The 21,462-nt window shown below is 42.8% G+C and overlaps 1 protein-coding gene across 1 annotated transcript; it reads left to right on the top strand.

Moving 5' to 3' along the window:
* Positions 1–1,215: 1,215 nt before the first annotated feature.
* Positions 1,216–21,232, top strand: LOC142472178 (ficolin-2-like). The gene is made up of 7 exons (XM_075579038.1): positions 1,216–1,336; positions 2,293–2,383; positions 3,304–3,339; positions 13,212–13,250; positions 14,609–14,736; positions 19,837–19,924; positions 20,322–21,232. The coding sequence occupies exons 5-7, from the start codon at positions 14,710–14,712 to the stop codon at positions 20,567–20,569; spliced, it is 363 nt and encodes a 120-aa protein (XP_075435153.1). The 5' UTR covers positions 1,216–1,336; positions 2,293–2,383; positions 3,304–3,339; positions 13,212–13,250; positions 14,609–14,709; the 3' UTR covers positions 20,570–21,232.
* Positions 21,233–21,462: the final 230 nt, after the last annotated feature.

Genomic DNA, 21,462 nt, shown 5'->3' with positions numbered 1-21,462 from the left:
GTTTACCCTATTCACTCTTGTATATTGTATCTCACAGAGCGAAGATGTATAGTAGCCCTAATAATTAACTTTGTGGGTGCGGCTGAAAGTGTTCCTCAGTAGAGTGACTGCGTAATGGCGTACTGCCAAAATACCTCGGTTATATACAAGTGAATATATAGAGTGGCATACTTAGTCACTACTTATGGTCAATGGTTGTTTCGTAGTTTATACTGTATATCTCTGTATTTTGTTGTTGAGTACACAGGTTGTGCACATACCCCTTGTCAGTATAGATGATACTGCCGAAGACTTGATTGTCTATATGTTTTAGGTCCGTTGTGATGACATTATATAATGAGCTTATTTTGTTCTGCATCCAGAATCCTTGAGGCATATAGTGTTGTAAGACCCTGTTGGCTGCTAGTGTATCTCACAGAGCGAAGATATATAGTAGCCCTAATAATTGACTTTATAGGTGCTGCCGAGATTGTTCCTTGGTAGATTGACTGCGTGATGGCGTGTTGTCAAAATACCTTGGTTATGTACAGGTGAGTATATAGAGTAACATTCTTAATCACTGCCAATGGTCAATGATTGTTTCGTGATTTAACACTGTGTTTCGTTGTTTAATGCATTGTCAGTATAGATGCTACAGTTGAAGACTTAATTGTCTATATGTTTTAGGTCCATTGGGGTTGCATTACATAATGAGCTTATTTTGCTCTGCATATAGAATCCCTGAGACGCATTGTATTGTGAGCCTCTGTTGGCTGCTAGTAATCACACACTAAAGCAGATGGAAATACCAGCGGGTGTGTGGTATTCGTATGCAATAGTAACAATGCATACGTTGTTGCGCTGGTGCCACTTTAATGCTTGCCGGCGGGATTCTTGAAAATCAATAGTGATGGTAATAGATTGAGCCCTCCGTTTATCTCACTTCGTTTGCGGATATATTCACAGGCTATATGCAGTAGCGAAAGTAAAACGGATTAAATGCAACCCCACGTTCAGCATCGTGTGTCACTTTGACTCTTGTAATAAACTGGGTTGTATTTGTGTTTATGTATAACCGGGCGGTGTAGTGTCAGTTCAAAACTCGCGACTCTGTACAGTCACATGGACGTTGCTGTCTGAGAGTCTTCATAAATATGAAATAAAGGGGAGGTGTTTAGATAAGGAGGCGCTATCAACATTTCTTTATAAGCCTGTCTGTCCTCTGCTCAAACAACAATCCAGTGAACGTGCTGAAGGAAAGAAGGGTCCAAACAACCGACAACTATCATGTGGACTTCAGCAATCACAGTATTCTTGCTGGTGACCACACTCTGTGATGCTGAGGGTGCAGGCCCAGGTAAGTCCCTGATAAACACATACACAATATTTAGGATTATAATGACTCTTCCACTAGATTGTGAACAAAGATCTGATTTCGGGATTCTTTAACCTAACATGTTAGTTCCTCGAGCAGCGGTCGCCTAATTTACCCTGTATGTTTTTACAGCAAAAAGTTTGATTGTAAATTAGCAACAATATATAGAGTCAAACTGGGGAATGAAGGGCTCATAGGGGAAAAACAGTTGTAAGGGTTCTCTACGGTGGCACTACAGGGTGGGAGGGGAAATAAATATTATATATATATATATATATATATATATATATATATATATATATATATAAAAAACAAACAGGCGCACACCTAGTGTATTAACGTATAAAATATATATATATATATATATATATATACATATATATACACACACACACACACACACACATACACACAATTAAGTTATGGTGGGTAAAAAAGGTGACAAAAACCATCCACCGTAAAGCATATAGCAAATGGAAATATTACTGTATGCTCATTTGCATGTCTTAGACAGGTCTGCAACCCCGCCTTTCACCAATATCACTCAGCACTTCCACTGCAGCAAGGGATTCTGGGAAATGACATGCAAATGAGCACACAGTGCCACCTACACCCATAGCGAATGTCAGTCACAGTGAACAATGCAGAATCCTTTACACGACTATTCGGGATTAGAAGAGGCCACGTGGAAGATTTCTGAGCACAGTTACAATTGTGGGCAGGTAAAGTGATCATTTAACTAAAGATCATCAGGAAAATGTTTAGTGGGTCTTGTTCCTGATGGGAACATTGCAAACTTCTGTATCGACCATTCTTCCCTTTTCTTCTGCGTGCCTCCTGTATTTCTGCCATTACTTTTCTACTTCTTCCTTTTTATCTATCATCTTTTTCGATAACTCCCTCTTCTATCTTTTTACCCTTCTTGTATCTGCCCACAGAAGTGGAGAGTGGCGACAGGTAGACCATCTTGAGAGGACGCCCTGGGATCTCCAGGTCAAAAAGGAGAACCTGGATCACCAGGAGAGAACGGTGAGTGTGTCTCCCACACAAGACATGTGGAATCCTCACAGGCTGTTTTACCTCTAAAGGGGCCGACAAGAATCTGTAGACCAGAAGAAGGGACCTGTGAAATGTTCAAACCTCTATACACACTATTATATTAGTATGTATAGAAACTACAATGAAACTACACGTCTCCAGGACTAGAACATGATCCAGAATGTACATTTGAAAGACCTCAAACAAAACATGTTGAACACTTCTCCGATTATCCTGAATTCCGAACTCCACAGCATCATCTTTATATTATGATGTAACTTAGTAAACATTTAATAACAAAAATTACGTTTTATACTGTAAATGTATACATTCCCAATTTAGCATTTTCTATGTGCAAAATAAAACAAATGTAATAAATAAAAAAGCTCTACATTTTTAAACACAATCGTTTAAAATTGCACCAAAAGTGTTACTTTTCTCATAGTAATGTTTCCTCCCATGAACTAGCTTCATCAAATACAAATCGAGTCCTTGTTCAAAGCATCTCATTCTAGGCGTACAACAGATGCTATATAAGGAAACTGACAAAAATATACAAACTGTTGGCACACACAATAAATTACTGCAATTATGTCCTACAGATGTGGGGTGCAGGGTAAAAAAAAGCACCAGTAAACAGATGAACAAACTCGAAAGGGATTTTGTGGGGATTGTAAGTGATCAGCGTTCCATAAAAGTATAACGTATTATAAATACACTGCTCACATTCATTGATGGATGTTTGATGTACAAGAGTTTTGGGGTGGTTATGGTTGCTGGAGCATATTGCACTGCGCTGTATTTTTAAGTTTTTCATAATTGGTGAAAACTGCGCTCCCCAACCTCTGCTACTGCTGATATGAGTCATGGATTTGATAAATATTTTATAAAAGTATTCTATTGTTTTTCAGGACCTGCAGGGAAGGCTGAACCACATGAGCCAAAAGGTTGGTGACAAAGTCACAGTCCACACAGATGTAAGGGAGTCAAACTGACACCCTTTCAAGATTCAGGGATTATAAGAGCTGAGCTGCTGCCCGGGAAATTTGCAGAGGAGCCGCCAGCGAGGGGATCTATGGGAGGCAGTTAGCAGCACAAAGTTACAATTGGAATTTCAATGGGGAGATGGGCAGTTGATGGAATAAAAACAAATAGAGTGAGAGAGCAGCAGAGAGGAGACTGTAACACAGCCCGGGCTGGTTTAACCCCTAGGCAAACTGAGCGGTTGCTTAGAGCAGAAAAATGTGGGGGGCGGCAAAAAACTGGGGATTCCATGTAGCAAAAGCAGAAGAGAGAAAAAGTTCCTCCTTGAATGCACTCGGATAAGCCAGTGATTGATAGTAATGAGTGTATTTAAAAACCTTTTAATCACAAGAGAAGGTTTAAAAAGAATTGTATAGAGGGGCATGGTATATATAATCCAAGGCCAGCCCCTAGTAGGCAAACCAACAAAATCGTCCTCACTCGTGAGGAGATATAGGTATAACAACACCTTAATGTGGAACTGTGTCGCTCAGATAATCCCCTTTACTATAATACCAGATTAGAGGGCCCATAAACCATATGGAGATCCTTTTGTCAATAATTCAATGAACCTAAAATGGTATAGGTCATTGAAGCTAAGTCTGGAGGGTAATTATCTTACACCGAATGGACAGATGGTGTATATCTGGGTGATGTCCCTAGTCCACTTAAGCGGTGTGTACAATAAATAAACAAAACATGGTGAAAACAATAACAACGCAACAAAGATGATAATCAAAAAAAGAAAACTCAACCACCATGTACATGTAGTAGTGAGATACGTAGTTGAATAGTGTGTGAGCTCTGCAAAGGGCAAGCACAAAGTGTGCTAACGGAGACGCCCTGAGGCACGGTTCAAGGACCGTATCCAGTTATAGCCTCTATATACTAATTAATGTTTAGTGCAGAGATCAAAATCACAAATGGCCTCTCTAGAGTCCGGTAATTAACACTAATCAGGCCCAATAGTTATAAATGGCTGATAGGTACATGGGGTAAGGAACAAACTGACTCATAAATCATATTGAGTCTCTCAGCGGGTAAATATAATATATACACAGCTAGGGCTGATAATGGTCAGTGAACAGTACCCCTGGTTACACCCCCCTCTCTCTTATGTGCATATATTATGCTGGTAACCTGAATGGTAGCTATGATAGAATGGAGACATAGCAAACATAACAATGCACAGTAAAATGTCAGGACAAAAAAGTGTCTTAAGTCCTAATAAAGGTGCTACTTAGCTCTTGGGTGCATTCAGAAGCCGTTGCACCATCGTTGGTGGAAGGAAACGGCAGCATGATACCAGGGGAGGGGTGTTCCAGTCTCGAGGCGGCAGCTACAGCCGCGGAGGCGCCATCTTGGGTGCGGTGACGTCACCACGCTCGTAGTCACCTGACGCACGTTTCGCGCGGGATCGCGCTTTCTCAAAGGTATGTGCACGCTCTCAAAGTGCACTTTAAGTAACTAGTGGTTGCCACAGCGACCGCTGGGGGCGTGTCTCCCCTTGGTCGCTTGCTTGCCTGAACTGCTGCACTGTCTGTTTCGCAGCCGGCTCTAATTAGTGAATCATATCATGACCTGCATATATCTGGGGGTATTATTAACCCTAGTAGTTAACCAATGAGCAGTATCATCGTCCATATGCACCCCAGGATATATAAATGCCATGTGTGTCATATGGATACTGCGGATGCAGATAAACAGAAGCCCCAATAAGGTTGTGTCATATTCTCCTAGTGGTTCTCCTTAAAGTGGCAGTATCACATAGATACAGTAGCTATATCCTTGCCCCAATAGAGTGTGATAGAAGGTCCAGTACCCCTGACTATGATACTTTGTGACAGTTTAGGACACGGGGTAAAATAGAAAAAGGGAAGGAAAGGAGGTAGGTGATTCTCCTTAAAGTGACTATGTCACATAGATACAATAGCTACAAGCTTGCCACCGTAGAGTGTTATAGGGGATCCAGTACCCCTAGTTATGACACGTTGTGATGGCTTGGGGTATGTGGTATGGGGTAGAGGAGAAGGAAGAAAAGGAGGTAGGTAACCCCACTCCCATCTGCAGTGGCAGAAAAGTTTCTGCCCGCTGATGGTTATAGTTGGGGTCATGGGCATCATAAGGAGGGTAGATATTAGCAAAAGGGGAAGCGAGAGGTCAAAGTGCGTACAGAGATGCCGTCCGCCTCAGGGGCAGAAACATATGTAGGGTAAGACAGGATACATCGCTGGATGATGTTTAGCACACTCATTGGTGTGTGTGGGATAGGGCAGGGTTGGCAGGTCACAGGGACATCAAATAAACGGGGAAAAGAGAAATTCCTCGTTTAGTCCCCATGGGACTAAAGTGCCCAGAGTGTAAATCCAACGAGATTCCCGTCGTAGAATCTCGTTGTCCCAGTCCCCTCCTCTACTATGATTGGATACGGCCTCAATCCCCACAAATTGAATAACTGAGGATAGTCCTTGATGTTGATTGTGGACGTGGTTAGCAACAGGGGTATCCCGATGGTTACGGATATCCCCTAAATGCTCAAGAACTCTGTGCCTCAACTGTCTTTTTGTTTTTCCAATATATTTTTTCTTGCAGACACAGACAATCTGATAGACCACGCCCACAGTTCTACAATTAATAAACTGACGGATGTTGAAGCTACGTGTGTCATTCCAGTTATTAAAAGTCTTTGTAGAGAGACAAGAGGTGCATGCAGTGCATTTGTGACATTTAAAAAAGCCATTCGATCTGTTGGCAAGCCACGTCCCTGTAGATGGTCTCTGATAGTGGCTATGTACCAACAGATCACGTAGACTACTGGCTCTCCTGCTTACAATGGTCGCCCTCTCGTTCAGGACCTCTCTCAGATCCACATCCTCACGTAATACATGCCAGTGTGTGTTCATAATGTTGGTAATTTCTGGCCATTGGTTGTTGAACGTACCAATGAAACGTATCACTTGTTTTTCAATAGGTGATGTGGCTTTGTCATCCAGCAATGTATTCCTGTCAGTGTGCCTAGCTCGTTGATACGCTCTCTTAATGACCCTATTGCTATATCCCCTTTCCATGAATCTTTGTTTCATGGCTGATGACTGAGTTTCAAAGTCCTCGTTAGAGGAACAATTCCTCCTCAGGCGTAAAAACTGGCCAGTAGGTATTCCCCTTAGCAGATGTTTTGGGTGATGGCTATCTGCTCTGAGGAGGCTGTTACGAACATGTCATCAGCCATGAAACAAAGATTCATGGAAAGGGGATATAGCAATAGGGTCATTAAGAGAGCGTATCAACGAGCTAGGCACACTGACAGGAATACATTGCTGGATGACAAAGCCACATCACCTATTGAAAAACAAGTGATACGTTTCATTGGTACGTTCAACAACCAATGGCCAGAAATTACCAACATTATGAACACACACTGGCATGTATTACGTGAGGATGTGGATCTGAGAGAGGTCCTGAACGAGAGGGCGACCATTGTAAGCAGGAGAGCCAGTAGTCTACGTGATCTGTTGGTACATAGCCACTATCAGAGACCATCTACAGGGACGTGGCTTGCCAACAGATCGAATGGCTGTTTTAAATGTCACAAATGCACTGCATGCACCTCTTGTCTCTCTACAAAGACTTTTAATAACTGGAATGACACACGTAGCTTCAACATCCGTCAGTTTATTAATTGTAGAACTGTGGGCGTGGTCTATCAGATTGTCTGTGTCTGCAAGAAAAAATATATTGGAAAAACAAAAAGACAGTTGAGGCACAGAGTTCTTGAGCATTTAGGGGATATCCGTAACCATCGGGATACCCCTGTTGCTAACCACGTCCACAATCAACATCAAGGACTATCCTCAGTTATTCAATTTGTGGGGATTGAGGCCGTATCCAATCATAGTAGAGGAGGGGACTGGGACAACGAGATTCTACGACGGGAATCTCGTTGGATTTACACTCTGGGCACTTTAGTCCCATGGGGACTAAACGAGGAATTTCTCTTTTCCCCGTTTATTTGATGTCCCTGTGACCTGCCAACCCTGCCCTATCCCACACACACCAATGAGTGTGCTAAACATCATCCAGCGATGTATCCTGTCTTACCCTACATATGTTTCTGCCCCTGAGGCGGACGGCATCTCTGTACGCACTTTGACCTCTCGCTTCCCCTTTTGCTAATATCTACCCTCCTTATGATGCCCATGACCCCAACTATAACCATCAGCGGGCAGAAACTTTTCTGCCACTGCAGATGGGAGTGGGGTTACCTACCTCCTTTTCTTCCTTCTCCTCTACCCCATACCACATACCCCAAGCCATCACAACGTGTCATAACTAGGGGTACTGGATCCCCTATAACACTCTACGGTGGCAAGCTTGTAGCTATTGTATCTATGTGACATAGTCACTTTAAGGAGAATCACCTACCTCCTTTCCTTCCCTTTTTCTATTTTACCCCGTGTCCTAAACTGTCACAAAGTGTCATAGTCAGGGGTACTGGACCTTCTATCACACTCTATTGGGGCAAGGATATAGCTACTGTATCTATGTGATACTGCCACTTTAAGGAGAACCACTAGGAGAATATGACACAACCTTATTGGGGCTTCTGTTTATCTGCATCCGCAGTATCCATATGACACACATGGCATTTATATATCCTGGGGTGCATATGGACGATGATACTGCTCATTGGTTAACTACTAGGGTTAATAATACCCCCAGATATATGCAGGTCATGATATGATTCACTAATTAGAGCCGGCTGCGAAACAGACAGTGCAGCAGTTCAGGCAAGCAAGCGACCAAGGGGAGACACGCCCCCAGCGGTCGCTGTGGCAACCACTAGTTACTTAAAGTGCACTTTGAGAGCGTGCACATACCTTTGAGAAAGCGCGATCCCGCACGAAACATGCGTCAGGTGACTACGAGCGTGGTGACGTCACCGCACCCAAGATGGCGCCTCCGCGGCTGTAGCTGCCGCCTCGAGACTGGAACACCCCTCCCCTGGTATCATGCTGCCGTTTCCTTCCACCAACGATGGTGCAACGGCTTCTGAATGCACCCAAGAGCTAAGTAGCACCTTTATTAGGACTTAAGACACTTTTTTGTCCTGACATTTTACTGTGCATTGTTATGTTTGCTATGTCTCCATTCTATCATAGCTACCATTCAGGTTACCAGCATAATATATGCACATAAGAGAGAGGGGGGTGTAACCAGGGGTACTGTTCACTGACCATTATCAGCCCTAGCTGTGTATATGTTATATTTACCCGCTGAGAGGGAGACTCAATATGATTTATGAGTCAGTTTGTTCCTTACCCCATGTACCTATCAGCCATTTATAACTATTGGGCCTGATTAGTGTTAATTACCGGACTCTAGAGAGGCCATTTGTGATTTTGATCTCTGCACTAAACATTAATTAGTATATAGAGGCTATAACTGGATACGGTCCTTGAACCGTGCCTCAGGGCGTCTCCGTTAGCACACTTTGTGCTTGCCCTTTGCAGAGCTCACACACTATTCAGCTACGCATCTCACTACTACATGTACATGGTGGTTGAGTTTTCTTTTTTTGATTATCATCTTTGTTGCGTTGTTATTGTTTTCACCATGTTTTGTTTATTTATTGTACACACCGCTTAAGTGGACTAGGGACATCACCCAGATATACACCATCTGTCCATTCGGTGTAAGATAATTACCCTCCAAACTTAGCTTCAATGACCTATACCATTTTAGGTTCATTGAATTATTGACAAAAGGATCTCCATATGGTTTATGGGCCCTCTAATCTGGTATTATAGTAAAGGGGATTATCTGAGCGACACAGTTCCACATTAAGGTGTTGTTATACCTATATCTCCTCACGAGTGAGGACGATTTTGTTGGTTTGCCTACTAGGGGCTGGCCTTGGATTATATATACCATGCCCCTCTATACAATTCTTTTTTAACCTTCTCTTGTGATTAAAAGGTTTTTAAATACACTCATTACTATCAATCACTGGCTTATCCGAGTGCATTCAAGGAGGAACATTTTCTCTCTTCTGCTTTAGTTATACCTTTTCCTCTTTTGCACCGGTATTTGGCTTGACTTACTATTTTTTATTCACTCTACACCTGCTGATGCGGGAGCATCCCTTACCCCTCCCTTCTCCCCCTCCCCATTCCTGGATTATCGATTCCATGTAGCAGTTGGGCTGCCGACGGGGATGGGGGACAACTGGGACTACCGGCAACCCTAACATGTGTCAGAGGTCAGAGGTGCCTCTCAGAGGAGGCCTGCTGGAGGCCGGTAGAACAGACAGGCCCTCTGTGGACACCCTCTGACATACACCTCTGTGGGACCCCTCTAGCAGGCCCCCTCTAACAGGCAAGCTGACAGGCCCCTCTTTAGTGTGGGTCTTGTCATCCAAAGCTGCAGGTAAGGACACAGTCTGAACCTCCCGTCCCTCTGTTTTGGCTTTCCATACCACCCCAGGACCATACTTTTTTTTTTTTTTTTTTTCCAACTTAAGTTTTTATTGGAAGATACATATGCAAACATTGTGTCACAGCCCATTATGTCATTTCCAATTTTCTGGCAAATACAGTTATAAACAGCACGAACGCACTTCTACATACAAAGACACATATACGACAAGACTAACGAGACGGGGGGAATGGGGTGGGGGGAGGGAAGAGGGAGGGGGGGGGAGAGAGAGTGATTCCGTCTATTTTGACCATCTTTGACCGCCTCAAGATGTCAACCCATACCTTGCTGACTCTAGGCGAACCTACCCTTCTGTCCCATTTCCTCGCATACTCATGGGGGTTGTCCGCTGACCGTACGTCTCTATGTCCTGTCACCTATCTGGCCTTCAAAGGAGAACGCACCTGTATATATCAATGCAATATCGTGGTGGCATCAACCCCCGGGATATCCACCTGGGCCAACCATGGTGCCCAGACTTTTAGATAATTTGCGCCGGAGTCATTAACCAAACTTGTTAATTGTTCCATCCGGCAAACACGCCAAATCCTATTTCTGATCTTTGGGATAATTGGTATATCTTGCTGCTTCCATAATGCTGCGATCTCGCATCTCGTGGCTGTAGCAAAATGCGCGATCAATTTATGCGCTGCATTCGACATACCCAAGATCCGTCTGCCCAATATGAACAGCCACGGGTCCAGGGGGATCTCCAAACCGAGAATCCGCTGAATCCAGTCTCTAATCTGTTCCCAAATAGGGGCCACTTTTGGGCAAGACCACAGCATGTGTCGCAGATCTGCTGCCTCCCCACACTGTTTAGGACAGAGAGGGGAGTAGCCTCTCACAAATTTAGCTAATCGTGTTGGGGTGTAATACCACCGCATCAGGACTTTATATGCGTTCTCCTTTAATGTGGTACAGATTGAGCTTTTCGCAGCCGCCTGTATAATGCTGTCCCACTCGTCGTCCTCTAGAGTCTCCCCGAGGTCTGCTTCCCAGTGTCCCATGTAACTCAGTCTATTGTCGGTGGTCGTCTTCTGGCAGATCACTTCCCTGTACATTCTAGATGTGAGTCCCCTTGTGTCCGTGTCTCTGGAACACAGCTGTTCGAAATTTGTACGTGCCGGCCTAATCGGTGTTTTATTGTAGAAATCTCTGATCTGGAGATACCTAAAGAATTCGCTATTTGGGATGTTTTTAGAGGATTTAATTTGGTCAAAAGATTGTATATACGTGATGCCCTCCAGATCCTGAAGCCGGGTTAGCCCCTTTTGGGCCAGGACCATACTTTTACCCCCAGACCCATACCTCCCCCCTCTCCCCCCCAGGCACATAACTTTACCCTTCCCTCCCCAGTACAATGAGAATATGCAATCAGTATCATATTCTCCTTTTTAATGTAAAATAAAGATGTAATTATAAATGCAGAATTTTCTAAAGTTAATTGTGGTGGGTGGGGGGTGGGGGGGATGCAAGGGGGGGGGGGCAAGCTGTAGGTTTGCCTAGGACACGTACAGTAATACCCTTGCACTGGTCCTGAACACAGTAAGTGCATAAAAACATGGATGTGTGGAAGGAAGAGGACAAACTACTGTAACTATCCCACACTGTTATTATTCTTTCTTTTATGTGCAAATAAAAAAAAAACTTCCAGGTAATAAATATATTTGGCTGACAGTTGTGCATGTAGTGTAAGGCTGGGGTCATGGTACCGCAGACCGTGCGGCTGAGCGAACAGACTGCCTTAAGGCAGTGTTCGCGTCCATGCGGCGTCCATGCGGCGTGCGGAAACGCGCGGGAGGGGGCGCGTGTTGCGCAAGAAATCAGTTCAAACTGATTTCTTGGCGCGACAGGCCGGTCACGTGAGCAGTTCGCCCGATGAGGGCGAACCAGCTTCGTGACGCCCTAGGCACGCCCCCAGAGCACGCCCCCCCCATGGCCTGGCGACCATGACCAGGGAAAGCGACCATGACCAGGGAAAGCGCCCGCTTTCTCACAGCCTCCACGCGGGCGACGGGCACCATGGCCGGGCCTAAGGAAGGAAAGAAAGAAAAACCAAGCCATGGTGGTGCACATTTCAAGTACTTATTGCCAGCAGGGTTGTTGCATTATTGGCCCATAAAAGTTTGGTGAGGTTGATCCAAATACTTTATTTAAAACAAATTTGAATTTGGCACTGCTGGAAAACAAGGACAAAATGAAGAGAGCCCCAGAGAGGCGCGTCATATAGGGAAGTAACAGACAGGGTTATCAATGTCCATTATAGATTTATTGCACTGCTCCTACTAGCTCAAAATCTGCTGATTTATGGGGTGAATGCGCTATAATAGCTACAAAGTAAACATAGGGCGAATAAGCTCTGATACTGTGCTACCAGTTATGAAGCATTTCAGAACGTGCAATACAATACAGATGTAACCCTCTTTCCCGTACCCAATCTCACGTAGGGTCTCCTAAGGGAAATATCCCTCTGTTTACATCGCTCTTGTTGGTGCATACCTGCTGGTAACAGGGGGCCCTGGGTCTCCCGCGATGACATGGGGGATAACAGGACAGGCTTCTAGGGCTGTGCCCGAATTCTTCTTACTGATGCAGCACCTCCATCTAGTGCAGCCGCCAGTAGTATGGGGTGATGTATCTGCAAAAGAGTTATATTCCCCTCCTCCCAATATACTCCACTCTCGGGCAGGAGGTATAGATAAAAGTAGATGGTCTTTATTGGTCCTTCTTGATTCAGCACAGTCTCTGTCACAGCACAGAGCACTCAGAGGTTGTCACCTTCAGGATGTCTCTGGAGAGCACTCCTAGACAGGGCCCTAGGAGCTGTCCGTGCTCTTCTCTTACTCCCTTGTAGAGTAAGAGGAATATCTCTTCCCCTCTCCCAGAGGGAGGGCCTCAAGCGTACCAGAGCCCTGGCAGCTTGCTGGAATAGACTATCCTCTCTCAAAGGTGTTTAATACAGATCCAGTAGACCCACCCCTGTGCCTCTGATTGACACAAGGCCTGAGTACTACCTTCTCTGACCCACTGAACTACAATGTGTGGGGAAAACCCATATTTACTCCTGGCAGACCTGGCCCTTACCAGGTATTACTGCACAGGAGGAGGACAGAATAATAGCCCAAACCTACCAGGGCTATACAGACATGGTCACATATTTACTAAGAAGTCTTCTGATATAAGACATCTTCCAGCACATTGAATTGAATGAGCTGCAAGTTGTCTTCCATCGTCAGGAGACACCTTATGGCAGAAGAAGGCGTAGTAAATATGCCCCTTAATGTACAGTCTGCAGAACTCATATGTGCTTTCCCACTAGGAGAGAAAGGAGACACGGGCACGCCAGAGATATTGTATGGTAAGTGAAAGCCTTACATATGCTATATCAATCCTCAGTGTTGTTCCACCAGGGTTCATAGGAACCCTTGGGTTTCCCAGGCACCCTTAAAAGGTTCCCTGCAATTTTCAGGTAACTTGAAAATAGTACTAAATACGGAAGAATTTACAATGCATCTGATATCAGAGGCACTATTAGAGGGGGTTGGGGTTCCTTACAATGCATCTGATCTCAGGCGCACTATTAGAGAGGGTTGGGGTTCCTTACAATGCATCTGATCTCAGTCACGCTATTAGAGAGGGTTGGGGTTCCTTACAATGCATCTGATCTCAGATGCACTATTAGAGAGGGTTGGGGTTTCTTACAATGCATGTGATCTCAGATGCACTATTAGAGAGGTTTGAGGTTCCTTACAATTCATCTGATCTCAGATGCACTATTAGAGAGGGTTGGGGTTTCTTACAATGCATGTGATCTCAGATGCACTATTAGAGAGGTTTGAGGTTCCTTACAATGCATCTGATCTCAGATGCACTATAAGAGAGGGTTGGGGTTCTGCAGAATTTAAAATACTGTAGGGTTCCTTAACCAAAAAATAGGTTGTAAACCCCTGCTCTAGATGACATCTGATTCCTGAAACCTAAAACCTAACCCGTTATGACCTGAGAACAGGAATATCAACTGGTTACAACCAAACTTAAACATAAGGAATTTCCACATCGGTTTAATAAAGAACTTGCCACTAACAGCTCTACAGTAGTTGGTTTGCACCATTAAGAATAAAAACCACCATCAATGTGTGTTGGATATCTATCTCAGTTAAAGGGGCAATTCCTCCTAGGACCACAATGAAATAATTCCAGTGACCTGTTTAAGGGGTCTCACCTGGGTAAGATATAAATTTTTTCTCAAATCTGACACCTATAAGTACTTTGATGTATTTGTTTATGTTAGACACGGGCGGGTTTTAATTCCTCTGGCAGACCCCTTTTATGGGATGTCACTGTGTGATCAGCAAGCGCTTGTACAGTCAGAGTCCCCCCTCCCCTTACCTGTATAGGCTCTCTGACCAAAACAGGGTGGGATAGCTGTGAAGAATCTCCCGGTTCTAATCCTGTTAAAATCCAGTTCAATTTTGGGCGGGATTGCTGCTTTAATTCAATAAACACTGTTTTTCTCAGAAATACTCATGAGTAATGTGTTCCAGGGAAACAAAAACGTTGGCATCCAAAAGAGAGTAAAAAGAACATGGGGGCACAGAGCCCTGTTTGCCCGTGTAGACAGAGACTGAGTTGAAGCACAAGATGCGCTCTGTTTATGTGTTTGACAAAAGCTCTCCTGGAATCGCAAATTTCATGCTTCTTATCTTTATCCTTTAGCTGCAAGGAACTGTAAGGAGCTGCAGGATCAGGGGTCGCTTCTAAGCGACTGGTACACGATCTATCCAGATGGCAAAACAACTCTCAAGGTGCTGTGTGACATGCACACAGACGGAGGAGGATGGATCGTAAGTCAACAGAAAGGCTGCACGTCTGGATAACAATAGTTACCTAAACGTTTTATTAAAAGAAATGCTGTAAGGGAGCATTCTTCCCACCTCCCGATTCATAAGATAACCGATAGTACAGTATATAATCCACCAGATAATGGCACGTAGGAAATACTTCCCTAAACTGGCTCATTGTATTAAAAGAAATGCTGTAAGGGAGCATTCTTCCCTCCTCCCGATTCATGAGATAACAGATAGTACATTATATCCACCAGATAATGGCACGTAGGAAATACTTCCCTAAACTGGCTCATTGTATTAAAATAAATGCTGTAACTAAAGCCGCATTCTTCCCACCTCCCGGTCCCCCAGATTACTGATGGTATATTATATTATTTATTTATTTATAAAATGTTTTACCAGGAAGTAATACTCACAATGTATGTCCTGGGCACAGAGTTATAATAACAGATACATGGTTACAAATACATAGTTACATTAAGTAAGCAAGGGTATGCATTATATACAAGACATTGCATGCACAGTTAAAGATCATATGTATTATAGGCGTATATAACAGTTACATACATAGTTACATAGTAGATGAGGTTGAAAAAAGACAACCTATGCTAAATTTAGACAACAGATACTTTATCCTATATCTATACTTACTTATTGATCCAGAGGAAGGCAAACAAAAAACTCCATTAAGGGGAAAAATTAATTCCTTCCTGACTCCAAGAATTGGCAATCGGATTAATCCCTGGATCAACATCCTTCCCATGTATACTTATTTGGTATATCCCTGTATACCTTTCCCATCTAAAAAGATGTCCAACCTTTTTTTTAACAAATCTATTGTATCTGCCATCACAGTCTCCATGGGTAATGAATTCCACATTTGAACTGCCCTTACTGTAAAGAACCCTTTCCTTTGTTACTGGTGAAATTTCCTTTCCTCCAACCTTAAGGGATGGCCCCCGAGTCCTTTGTACTGCCCGTGGGATGATTAGTTCTTTTGAAAGCTCCTTGTATTGTCCCCGAATATATTTGTATATAGTTATCATATCCCCTCTTAGACGCCTCTTTTCTAATGTAAATAAATCTAATTTAGCTAGCCTCTCCTCATAAGTTAGGTTGTCCATCCCCTTTATGAATTTGGTGGCTCTTCTCTGCACTCTCTCTAGTTCCATAATGTCTTTTGTTAGGATTGGTGCCCAAAATTGAACTCCATATTCAAGGTGTGGTCTTACTAGTGCTTTGTAAAGGGGCATAATTATGTTTACTTCCCTTCCACCCATTGCCCGTTTGATGCAAGATAAGATCTTGTTTGCCTTTGCAGCTACTGTATGACATTGGGCACTATTGCTAAGCCTGCAGTCTACAAACACTCCTAAATCCTTCTCCATCAAGGATTCCCCCAATATATCTCCATTTAATTTGTAAGTCGCCTTTTTATTATTGCATCCCAAAAAAACTTACATTTATCTGTATTAAACCTCATCTGCCATTTACCTGCCCACGTTTCCAGTCTCTCCAAGTCCTTCTGAAGAGAAATTACATCCTGCTCTGATTCTATTACCTTACAAAATTTAGTATCATATGCAAAGATGGAGAGTTTGCTCTCGATCCCAACCTCAAGGTCATTAATAAACAAGTTAAAAAGCAGGGGTCCCAGTACCAATCCCTGAGGTACTCCACTCATGACTTTAGCCCAACCTGAAAAAGTTCCATTTATGACAACCCCCTGTTGTCTGTCCTTTAACCAGTTTTCAATCCAGGTGCATATATTATTACTGAGTCCAACTTTCTTTATTTTGTACACCAACCTCTTGTGTGAAACCGTATCAAAAGCCTTTGCAAAATCTAAGTAGACCACATCAACTGCATTACCCTGGTCTAAATTCCTACTTACCTCCTCAAAGAAACAAATAAGGTTCGTTTGGCAAGATCTATCCTTCATAAATCCATGCTGACTATTACTAATAATTTTGTGTTCCATTAGGTATTCCTGAATATTATCCCGTATTAAACCTTCAAGTAGTTTCCCTACTATTGAAGTCAGGCTTACAGGTCTATAATTTCCCGGTTGTGATCTACTGTAGCTCCCTTTTTAAATATAGGCACCACATCTGCTTTACGCCTATCTTGTGGTACTGAGCCTGTAGAAATGGAGTCCTTGAATATTAAATATAATGGTTTGGCTATTACTGAGCTTAACTCCTTGAGAACTCTTGGATGTATGCAATCAGGGCCAGGTGCCTTATTTACTTTAATTTTTTCAAGTCGCTTATGAACATCTTCCTCAGTTAACCAATTGTTCATTAATATGGAGGTTGTGGCTTCCTCCTGCGGCACTACTATTGAACTTGATTCTTCCCTGGTAAACACAGAGGCAAAGAATTTGTTTAATACCTCAGCTTTTTCCTTATCTCCAATAATCTGCCTACCCATCTCACACTGAAAGGGTCCTATATTTTCTTTTTTCATTTTTTTGTTATTAAGGTACTTAAAGAACTTTTTAGGGTTGACCTTACTTTCTATTGCAATCCTTTTTTCATTATCCATTTTTGCTAATTTGATTGCCCTTTTGCCATTTTTGTTACATTCCTTATAATTCTGATACGATGTCTCCGTCCCTTCTGACTTAAAGAATCTAAACGCCTTCCTCTTCTTGTCCATTTCCTCCCCTACCTGTTTATTTAGCCACATTGGTTTTGACTTATTTCTTTTATACTTATTACCCAAGGGTATACACTGATAAGTGTGCTTTTCTAACAATGTTTTAAAGACTGCCCATTTACGGTATCTTGTACATTTTTCCCTGCAAAAATCTCATCCCATTGTATTAATACTAGATTAGACCACAGTTTATTAAAATCTACCTTTCTAAAGTTTAAGGTTTTTGTTGAACCCAAGAAATCTATTTTTTGATAATTTATTTCAAATGAGACCATAAATAAAGATAAATCCTTGCCAATAGTAAAAGTCCACCCTTCAACAGTCCACCCTTTCAACAGTGCACCTCCTGAGGCTTGAAGACATTATATCGCCCATTCAAGTTAGTGGGCTGTATGGTGTCTTCCAGCGCCAGAAGGTATCTTATGACAGAAGATTGCTTAGTAGATATAGGTCAACATCTTTCACACAGTGGGGTTATTTATTACACCAGGGGTGCGCAAACGTCTTGAGCTGCACCCCCTTTCCCGGCAGCTGCAGCGTTTGCACCCCCCCTCCCCAAGGACTCAGTGTCAAATGACGCCGCGGGTCATGTGACGTCATGTGACCCCGCAGTGTCATTTGATGCGCGTTGCCATGGCGATGCATTGCCGAAGACCCGGCTGAGAGCAGGTAAGGGAGTTACAGAGGCCTCACGCCTCCCCCGGAATTTAATTTAAATGCCGTGTGGAAGAGTGTGAGGCCTCTGTAACCACTGCGCCCACCCAAGAAATTCTCTTGCCCCCCAGTTTACGAACCACTGTATTACACTATGATAGTGACAATCAGAGCACTATCGCAAGAAAAACTTCCAGTCAAATCACTAGGAGTTTCTGTCCCTCAATTGGCACTATCGCAGTATAATGAATAACCCCCAGTGGGAAGAACTAGAAGCAGCATAATAAATATGGCCTTTAGGCCAAGATCCTCGAGAGGGTGTAAAGTTATAGCAAACCTTTACTCCCGAATGGGACTAAAGGTGTGCTAAACTTTAGCACTCTTTTAGGGATCTGGGCCTTAGGGATATATTCAATATATTATGTTCGAGCACCGTTCATCACTATCACAGATGAATAATTTCCCCCGAAGTGATGCCTTCTCTTGTCTAAACTTCTAGGATTAGTTACACAGTAACTACAGCAGTCCACTCTTTCCTGTACAACCCAGGCCAGCACATAGTAAGATCACCCAGCCGAAGACCATTCTTCCTTTCCATACACTCTTCTGGAGTGACTAAATCAGCCCCCTCACGGTCTCCCTCAAGGTTACAAAATGCAGGTTTACTGCACTGTCTCACAGTAAATAAGGATGCAATGGTTTGCCAGTGTAAAATCATCTCTGGCTCTCAGAACATACAGTACTTGAGAAAAGATGTACATCTAAATGTTACAATAAAACCCTATATATAAATTGAAGGTGGACAGTCATGTCTCATTTAAGAGCTGAGGGGCTATTTCAGGGGGTGCAGTTCACCCTGACTATTTATTACTTTTTTTTAAAGATTTCTTCACCATACAACGGAATAGGATGTCTGATTTCACCAATCTTTTTTCCCTGCTCAATTTTTAAACTATGTATCTCTTCCCCCCAGAATTATCCCACAATCCGTGGCGGATTTCCCATTAGGACCGATAGGCCCAGGCGTAGAGCGGCATATTTCCCTTTTTTCCCCATATACAGAGGCCCTCACTGATTGCCCGGGGAGAGCGTGCGGCCTCTGTACAGTTCTTGCTTTCTCCTTCATGCCGCCCTCCTCCTTATTCAGCGTCAAATGACACTGCGATGTCACATGGCGTCGCGTTGCCTCAGCAACAGGGTGCCTAACCCCATCGCGTTGCCATGGCAATGTGACATCGCGGTGTCAAATGTTGCCAAAATGTGGGCCACAAAGCACATCAAAATGCCTGCTAAACCCTTATTCTATTTATAGTAGCCTTATACAGATGTTCGGCCATTTTCTGAACTAAATTCCCATTGAAACCAATTGGGATTTTTCGAATCACCCCCAAGAGATTTATTAGATGTCAAGAGAAGCTCGTATATAAGAGATCTTAACTGATAAGGCCCTTTGACATCTGTGTGGAAACCAGCTCTGTGGGATGGAGCAAGTTATTATAAACCGCAGAAGTTGCCACGGGAACACGGCTGCGGGCTTTGGGCCTTTTTAAATAAAAACTAAAACAAACTGCAACAAAAAAATAAGTAAACATAGGGCTGGTAATCTGCTTTATAGGGCATCACACTGAGCTCACATTGGGGGGGAACCGCAAAGTTAAGGTTTTTTTTAAAGCACCTTTAAGAACAAGCTATGAGCTAGTAAAGGCGGTGCTGATCCATGTTTCTTTTCTCACGGGCACCTGGGAGCTGCGCATTGATCTCATGGATTTTGAATACAAAAAGTATTTTGCCAAATACGCATCCTTCAAAGTTTTGGGAGAATCGGAGAAGTACAAGTTACTAGTCGGTGCCTTTACTGAGGGTGATGCAGGTGAGAGATGACACAACAGTGTGAATCAGGCAGGTAATATGGGGGATATATTGTAGCATGTAAGGGGAGAACAGTTAGTATTATTGCTGTTACCGCCTGTAAAGCTCTAGTTCCAAATCAATTTGGTCATTTCTCAAAATCTTCTGGCTGCAAAACACAATTATTCATCAATAAAAAAAAATACTTAAACTTTTTGACGATATAAAAAAAAATGTGATTGCTTTCATTGGCATATTTTTTGTTAATGAATGAAGTTTGTGTTTTTTTGCATCAGTGTCGCACAGGTTCATTTATACTGTATATTTGAATCTGCCCCAACTGTTGTCACCTCCCTTCGGATTAGGGGTTACATTGCTGGCGGTTATTGTTTTTTTTGTTTGTTTTTTTTACGGCTCAGGCGATTCTCTGGCTTATCACAACAACAGGGCGTTTACCACCAAGGACCAGGACAACGATGGGAATCCAGAGAACTGTGCTGTACTGTTCAAGGGAGGCTGGTGGTACTATAAATGTCACGAAGCAAACCTGAATGGACTGTATCTGCTGGGAGATAAAAGCCCCCTTGGTGAAGGCATTGTCTGGTATACTGGAAAAGGACACAATTATTCCTACAAATTTTCGGAAATGAAGATTAGGCCTGTGTAACTCAGCAGGGAAACATCTGGGCGGGTTTCAGACAAATAAAAGAGACCTGCATGCCCATAAGCAAAATATAAGCCAAATATATCACAATATAGTACAGGCATTACATTTATAATTAAAAGCTGCTTTGCTTCAAAATGGAAAGTTCCTAGGTAAATTGTCGGCATAGGATAAATGTCTGCCTACTCAAGCTGTGCACTAACCGCAGTCTCCCGCAAAGGCTGAATGTAAGTGTTTCACTCCCTGGAGACTTTCTAAGCATAAATGAATCAAAGTAACATATACAGGTGGTCATTTTTAGTGATGCCTGATAAATATGGGGCCCGGGGTAATTGAGATTTGCCTTCCTAAATCCTCGCAGAATTGTAAAAACATATTTTTACACCAAAAATACATAAATGTTTTCACAATTAGGAAAATGCAAACGATTTCCAAATGGCATCTTCATGGGAATGTTAGATCGCTGAAAAAGATGGCGACGCTTCGAGATCTTTAGTAAATGTTGCTATTTTTGTGACGTTTCTGCAGATTTGCCAGTGTGTATGAAGGTTTTGCACATCTTTATCGCTAAGCCACAAAACTTTGTTGAGAATGTAGGAATGGTGCTTTAATTACTGTATGTTATAATGATGTACTTACAAATCCAGAAATAAATGGTGGATAATTCAGAGCACGTTCATGGTTTGACTCTTTTATTGGTCATTAACTTTGTAATGCATAATAAATATCTTTATTCAAGTAATATTGTGGTCTAATACGATTCTTAAATCTATTATGTTTATTTATTTATTATAATGTGTTTCGTCAGGAAATAATACATTGAGAATTACCTCTTGTTTTCAAATATGTCCTGGGCATGAAATATTCAATTACTTATAACCTTTTTTGGTGCTATC

The sequence above is a fragment of the Ascaphus truei genome, chromosome 21 (genome assembly GCF_040206685.1).
Source record: "Ascaphus truei isolate aAscTru1 chromosome 21, aAscTru1.hap1, whole genome shotgun sequence".
NCBI lineage: Eukaryota > Metazoa > Chordata > Amphibia > Anura > Ascaphidae > Ascaphus > Ascaphus truei.
The sequence above is the reverse complement of the archived record's forward strand: the minus strand, read 5'-3'. Positions and strand labels throughout refer to the sequence as shown.